This window comes from Octopus bimaculoides, chromosome 11, assembly GCF_001194135.2.
Source record: "Octopus bimaculoides isolate UCB-OBI-ISO-001 chromosome 11, ASM119413v2, whole genome shotgun sequence".
Classification (NCBI taxonomy): Eukaryota; Metazoa; Mollusca; class Cephalopoda; order Octopoda; family Octopodidae; genus Octopus; species Octopus bimaculoides.
In genome coordinates, this window is record NC_068991.1 from 54,981,009 (window position 1) to 54,989,199 (window position 8,191).

The window sequence follows — 8,191 nt, forward strand, 5'->3', positions numbered from 1 at the left end:
GCTTACGCATGTCCTCAGCAGTCACGGCCCATGTTTCACTGCCATGTAGCATGGCTGTTCGTACACATGCGTCATACAGTCTGCTTTTTACTCTGAGCGAGAGGCCTTTTGTCACCAGCAGAGGTAAGAGCTCTCTGAACTTTGCCCAGGCTATTCTTATTCTAGCAGCTACACTTTCAGCACACCCTCTCCCGCTACTGACTTGGTCACCTAGGTAACGGAAGCTATCAACTACTTCTAGTTTTTCTCCCTGGAATGTGGCAGAAGTTGTTCTCTGCACATTTTCAGTGTTTATTGCTCCTGAGCATCTGCCATATACAAAAACTGTCTTCCTAGTTAACCTGCCTTTGATATGGCTGCACCTCTTATGTGTCCATAGCTTACACTGGGTACATCTTATAGAGTTTCTACTTACACCTTTTCTACAGATCGAGCAGGGCCATCTACCAGAAGTGGTTTGTGGTTTGTCTGCCTTCCTACTTATTAGGACTTAGGTTTTAGCTAGGTTGACTCCAAGAATGAATGCTATTGTTGCTTTTACCCTGACGAAGAGTAAATACCCAAATTTCAGGCCATGTGCTTACAGTAGAAAGGATTATTATTATTATTATTATTATTAGTAGTAGTAGTAGTAGAAAAGCAATGGGCTGGCAGAATCGTTAGGGTATCAGGCTGAATGTTTAGTGGCATTTCTTCTGACTCCTGTTCTGAATTCAAATTCTCCTATGGTTAACTTTACCTTTCATCCTTTCAGGGTTGATAAAATAGAGTACCAGTCAAGTACTTTTCCAAAAATTAATGAATGAAACAAAATAATAAAAAGCAGTTAATTTGTAATATTTCTCATTATTTGAATATATAAATGCAAAAATTGGTGCTTGTTTTGGAATAAACAATATTTTCCAGGATTTCTCTGTTATTTTATTCTCATTCTTTTTAGGTCTAAATCATGGCTTTTTCACAGAGTTCTCAAAGAAGTGCTGATGAGCCAATAGGGAATAAGTCTATCAAACACTTGGGTGGAATTAGCAAAGCTCTTGCGAAAAAACTTGCAGAAAAAGGATATATAAAGGTTTTCTCTGTTTTATGTTATTTATTTTATTTTTGGTAAAGGTCATTTTCTTCACTTTATCTTTTAGCTTTGTTTTTTTTTTTTCATTCATATTTACTTGCTGGTAGTATGTGGTGAGTGGGGAGTAAATTCTAAATTTTGCATGAATATATTTCATTGCACTCATCATCATCACCAGCAACAGCATTGTTATCGTCAAAATACTGGTCTAGTTTAAACAGGTTAACACATATTTATGTCTCATAATTTGTATGATCAAACTTTCTGAGTACAATTCAATGACTGCAGTAAGAAAAAAAAAGCCGAATTCTCTCAACCTTTTTGTTACCAACTGTGCTTGAAGTTGCCCCTGGTTCTCAGATACAAACTTCCTGTTCTAAAGTGGTCTCAAAATTTCTTGTTAAAATTTTGTGTTAATTCATGTCCCAAAAATCAGTTTCATGATGATGACAAATTAATTTACTAAATTCTTTGTTATTTCGAAATTAATTGAAATAAAGAAAAGGTGTTTCAACAGAAATACAGTAACAAAAGGGTTATGTGAAACAAATAACAATTAAGATTAGAATTAATTGGAATTCATAGGTGATAGAGAAGGCCTTGATGTGTTCTGTAGTTTAGGTTATCAACTATGAACTGCGTACTAAAATTTGGTGCTTCCATATGTTGTTAGTTCAAATATCATATATATTATTAATCTCTACTATGGTACTGAGTGTTTTTTTTGCCAACACTTAACACATACATATTGTCTGATTTACAGCAATTTTAATGTGTAGCTGAAAATTGTTGGTGAAAATCTCCCTTTCTAAAATTAGATGCTTCCTTGGTCTAAACCTAAATGCCTCTGTCCTCATTGGCATGTAATTTGCAAAGCTGGTGCCATGTATAAAACTCCCATGCTGTTGCCACATATAAAGCACTGCTGTTGGTGTCATGTAAAAAGCACCAGTACACTCTGTAAAGTGGTTGGTGTTAGGAAGAGCATCCAGCCAAAGAAACCATGTCAAGAGAGACAATTGGAGCTTGGTGTGGCTCTCTAGCTTGCCAGCTCCTGTTAAACTGTCCAACCTATGCCAGTATGGGATGTTAAATGATTATGATAAATCATTGAGTATGATATTTATTGCTCACTAGTCTGATCTTGTATAGGAATAAGGAAAATATTTAGTGTGGCAATGCAACAAACTCACACTTGATTATCAAAATTAGTCTCAATCAGAATTGCTATGTAAACTGGTGATATTTCAGAGAAATTTAAGGCAGTGAGCTGGCAGAATCGTTTGTGTACAGGACAAAATGCTTAGCAGCTTTTCATCTGTCTTAACACTCTGAGTTCAAATTCTGCTGAGGTTGACTTTGCCTTTCATCCTTTCAGGGTTGATAAATTAAGTATCAGTTGACTTACCTCCTTACCTTGCCTTTGTGCCTAAATTTGAAACTGATATTTCAAAGAAATTTAAATATGCTGCAACAGAATCAGTTAGTTTTCCTTTTTTTTTTTTTTTTCTTGTTAATAAAATTTGTTCTAAATTATAAAACTTTCTAATTTAGTATTTCTTTTCTCCTCAGGCCTATAAGGTTTTGGGTCAATTTCTAGTTCTAAACAAAGATGAGAACTTGTTTAAAGATTGGCTCACAAAAGCTATTCATGCCAGTCCAGAGCAGAGTGAACAATGCTACAATTGGCTGAAGATCCACTGTGATAATTGTCTATGATTGTTTTCACAGATTTTTTTTAAATGATAATAGATTTTTAAGAAATACATTCTACTGTCTGATAAACATATTTGAATAAATTCTATTTATGATTAAACTGTTTGGTTTCTTTGTGTAATTTTAGAAATCTATCCATTTAGCATTTAAACTAGCCATATCCAGCCTCTCACACCTACCCAATAATGTCATTATAACAATTAACAATCACCTCATTGAAATCTTGAAGGTACAAGGTAATGCATGAATAAATAAGCATTCATTGGATAGAGTAATCAGAACACTAAGGAGTTAGTGAAGCTGGTCAGAAATCTTAGGAGTGACCTTGGATACCAAGTATTAACAGAAGAAATAGCAGATGAAGTTTTTGTTCGTGTTAGCAGAGAAGGTGAGGATGATGAAGACAATGGACCATTACCCAAAAAGGCCATACTCTTTGGTCAAATCACATATTGTCTTGTCACCAAAAACAGATGTTCAGCAATATTATAGACATCTTAGAGCAGGCCTGGCCAGCCAACTCGAATTACATTGTGGGCCACTTTAATCACAGAAAGTTGTTTGAGGGTTGCTTGCATACTGACAGAATTGAAAGCATTTTGCTTTCACATGCTATTATTACAATAATGAATGATCGTTAATTCAACATGAAATATTATTGTTGCAAAAACAGTATCTTTAATTTTTGATAAAATTTTTAAAATGTTTGTTTAAAGAAAGCCATTTCAAGAAAGTATCAAGCGGGCCGCAGGCCAGCCCTGTCTTAGAGCATTAACCTTTTAACATTTAGATTACTGTCTAATGTAATGCTTTTTTATTTCACATTGTTTTTAATTAATCATGCAATATTTTGTAGCTAACAGTTCTATAATGTGGTTGTTTATTTTTAGAATGACACTAGTCTACCTGTTTTATGTTGAAACCAGCTACTTTCAGCCTATTACACCTACCTTTTAATGTCATTCTAAAAATATACAACAGCATCATCATCGGGGAGCCAGGCCATATAAGTGTAATTAATTAATTGGGTAGTATAGGAAAGTATTGTTTTGACTAATAGTGTCGCCATCAACTGCAACAAAAAACAAAGTATGTGTACAGTAAGAGGGTTAGAGAGAGATTAAACATTGGATTAACTCTTGAAAGTAATGAGAGCCATGGAAAGTTAATATTGGTGTGCTTGGATAAGATCTTTAACCCTTTAGGATTTAAACTGGTCATATCAGGCCCAAATATTCTACAAGTTTTCAGTTCAAACTGACCAAATTCACCCACTCACGCCTCCTTTGCAATGTCACTGTAAAAATATACTATCACATCATTGAAATCTAGAATCAGTGAGATAATGTCTGTTTAATTCAAACCAGTTTGAATAAGCATTATGTTTGATAGAATAATCTGAATGCTAAAGGGTTAAATAGAATTAAAAAAGCTAAATTATTAGTATCAACTGAGGCATTTACAGTTTTCTTATGAATTCCAGTTTGAAAGTCAGTCATATTTAACCAAAATTAAATAAACTTTTCACTCAATACATGTCACTGGACAGACAGGTAATTATTACTCTATTTGCTGTTTACAAACTGGAAACAAGTACTTAATTCAATTTTCTGATAAGCTGATTAACATTAAGAACAGAGAGCAGTAATTCTCAACCTTTTTAATATCTGGGCCAGATCCAAAACCTGGATGTTTTTTAGGGGGCCACCCCAATAAAAAGTAAAATGCAAGTCAATTGAAGAAAAAATTATATTTATAGAAGACTGATGGGGATTGCATGCAACCTTGAGAGCTGCAGTTGAAAACAGCTGGTATAGAGCTTTAAAGCACTTCTTCCCACATCTACAGGAACTAACTAATTATTTAGCAACTGTGGTTTAAAATATTTTAAAGAGTTCTGTATCAATAATTAATGGCTATATTGTTTAACAGGCAAAAATACAACATACACAGAAATATTGTTTTGAATATTTTATTGAGATTTAGAGAGAAATGTTTTTACAATGAAGTGAATAGAAATTAACATTAAAAATACAAAGCATGTTGGAAAAAAAACTTCTTGTGTTCATAATGAAGAAAAGATGTATGAAATGTCCAGTTACTGAAGTAATGCTGGAAATTGATCAGATAAGATCAGCCACTATAAAAGAGAGAAAGAGAAACCATTTTAATATTTGTTTATGACAATTATTCACAAATACATCTAACAAATTATATTAGTTTGAAACTCACATCAATACTTAAACTTACCTTTTTAGATATGGGTTACGAGTTACCTACCATTGTATGTGTTAACAAATAAGCATGGAAGGTGGACATTAATCAATATATAAACATATTTATTATTCTCATGTTAAATAGATTTTTCTAAAATATAAATAATACAACATAGTAATCTAGAACAATCCAACAGCAACGATATGTCAGCCTCCCAAATGACAAAGTCTCAACTGATACTGCAATCACGAGTGCAACACCCTAACCACTAGGCCACATGCACCTTCACTAAGACAAAGAGCTGATAGTTAAATCAACACTGAAATTGTTGTTTATAAGTTCTACCAAATACTCACCAAAGCTTTCAATATCAGACTAGATTAAAATAGGAAGAAAAAACAAAAATCTTACCATTCATTGGCATTTCATCTATCTGAGTAGAATAGTACTGTTCTATATCTCGCAAGATACGGATATCATCATTTTTCACAAAATTGATGGCAACACCTTTTCGCCCAAATCTACCAGAACGTCCAATCCTAGAAATGCACAGTAAATTAACAGTAGAAATTAATTCAGACCAACTTACAAGGAATGTGTGTTATATGGATGTACACATAAAAGCCAAGCTATCATAGACAAATAAGTGCTAACGTGATGATAGTGATTATCAATTTGTTGGACTTATGAACTCGACGGGTGATACATGTTACTAAAAAAGTAAAGAAAAATTCAGTAGTTGGCTATATGAAACTAATGGAATATAAATAGTGAAGTCCCTCATTGTCAACACCAGGGGACCCTAATCAACAGAACACTAGTTCTCATCAATGTTTTATCTATTTAAATACTGTTATGAAAAATTCAATACAGAACAAGTTGTAGGTAGGACAACCCTTAACAGACTGACACATATGAGTTATAGAAATGAGGAATACATAATCTAGTATATATATAAATCACAGTATGTGTATGTATATTGACTAACACATACACTTCCACAATTCTCAACTGATTTTCAAACTTTACATGCACATTACTTATGTGTCAAGGTTGGTCATACACTATACATTTTGCCTAGAGCTCCTGAGTAAACTGGACAAACTGGGAAAAATGGTGGTTTACATGGGTTCTTCTCTAATTCGTTGTATGTACATAGTTTATTTTGTATGTAGGGTCACCCATACTTTTTAAATCTATATGGTGGTATATTGGCATTAGGGGATATTTTTTAGTGGTTTTCACATTTTTTCATTTATTATTTATATGTAATTGTGTATTATTACTTTCTATATTTTTTTTATATGTGTATATTGTTTGAGGGTTTTGGTTAGAGAATAGAAAAGTGAAAGGATTTTCTCTATTTAGACCGTTTTCCATACTTTTAAAATCAATATGGGCGTATATTTGCATTACGCAATATATTTAGTTGTTTCCACATTTTTTTGATTTATTATCTATTTATATGTTAAACTGTCCATAAGACGGGTGTGTTTGCTAGTAGATATATAAAAGCCACAAAGGAAAACATCCTCTTAAGATGTCTCTATCAAGACATTGACTAGATTCAAACACAAAAGACCAAACTAATTTCCCAGCAAAAGAAAGGAACTGAAATATTTATTATTGTAAAAGATGGTCAACCAGCAGGCATGACATTTGAGGGGTGGGAACTACAAAAGGCAGAATCTGGACTATTAATGGGAAGAGTACAGTTCCAAAATCTTTATTATAACTTTATTATTCATTATGGTAACAGTTTGATTTTAGCTGTTTTTTTTATATATCAGGTGAATATTCTAATCAGGTGACTGGAGACAGAAATTGAGATACATTTTTGAGGAGCAGCCAACAATATAGAAACATTCCTTCTGTGTTTTTGATGAATGTGTTGAAAGAACAGAAGGAATATGTTTACATTTTTATGATTTTCTCACAGCTAAGGCTTTCTAATATTTACATTTATTTCAGCCCTTCAAGAGAGGGAGAGAGAGTGTTTGTGTGTATGTGTGTGCATGCATGTATTTTTGCCTCCAGTGTTAAAGAGTACTGTCACCAAAATAGTTTCAATGTCCAGTCAAGCATGCCAAATAATCAGCAGCCAAACAACTGCACCTAATCACTTCATTCCACATACAGTGCATAGAAATATGCACATATATCTGCTATCAGTATGCACACATGTACATATTGATAGACTATTAACTATTGTTGTCAAAAGTTTTTTGAGTAGCTAGTTATAGAAATGTATTAATCCCTTAGCACTTAAACTGGCCATATCAGACCCAAACATTCTACCAGTTTCATGTTCAAATGACCAGATCAAGCCTCTCACAACTGCTCTTCAATGTCATTCCAAAAATAAACAAATGCATCATCAAAATCTTGAAGCTACAAGATAATGCATGATTAATTCAAAACAATGTGAATAAATAAGCATTACAGTTGATAGAGTTACCTGTGTATATACAATTCACGATTGTTTGGTAAATCATAGTTTATTACGAGTGATACCTGTTGGACATCAATACCTCGGGCCCACACATCTGTTGTTATGAGAACACGACTAAAAAAAAAATAAAAAAAAAGTTAAAAACTCATTGCCAAAAAAAAAAAAAAATCAACAAACTATTTTCCAATGAATACAAAAACACAAGCAACTCTTAAATTCTTGTAATAGTTTCCCTGTATATATCTCCCATTCTTGTCAGAAACTAGATTTCGATGATAGACTGTAACTAATTCTTTTATCTTCTTTTACTTGTTTTGGTCATTTAGCTGCAGCCAAGCTGGGGCACCACCTTAAAGAATTTTTAGTCAAATGAATTGATCCCAGTCTGGCACTCATTTCATCAGCCTCTCTCACTGAAAAGCCAAGTTATGGTGATGTAAACACACCAACACCAGTTGTCAAGTGGTGGTAGCAGACAGACACAGACACACATTATATATATATATCATCATCATCGATTAACGTCCGCTTTCCATGCTAGCATGGGTTGGACGATCTGACTGAGGACTGGCGAACCAGATGGCCGCACCAGGCTCCAATCTAATCTGGCAGAGTTTCTACATCTGGATGCCCTTCCTAACGCCAACCACTCCGAGAGTGTAGTGGGTGCTTTTATATGTACGTACATACACACATACAAACATATGTATATTTATATATATATAAGTATATAT

At 33.5% G+C, this 8,191-nt stretch overlaps 1 protein-coding gene across 1 annotated transcript in view; it reads right to left on the reverse strand.

Annotated features, from left to right (window-relative positions):
* Positions 1-4,744: 4,744 nt before the first annotated feature.
* The window catches only part of LOC106878204 (eukaryotic initiation factor 4A-III), a 19,425-nt gene continuing 15,978 nt past the window's right edge, over positions 4,745-8,191 (reverse strand). Inside the window, exons 8-10 of the mRNA XM_052971990.1 lie at positions 7,464-7,571; positions 5,417-5,544; positions 4,745-4,928 (exon numbers count right to left, since the gene is read on the reverse strand). Of these exons, the coding sequence (XP_052827950.1) occupies positions 4,912-4,928; positions 5,417-5,544; positions 7,464-7,571 (253 nt within the window). The 3' untranslated portion in view covers positions 4,745-4,911. The remainder of the gene's footprint in view (positions 4,929-5,416; positions 5,545-7,463; positions 7,572-8,191) is intronic.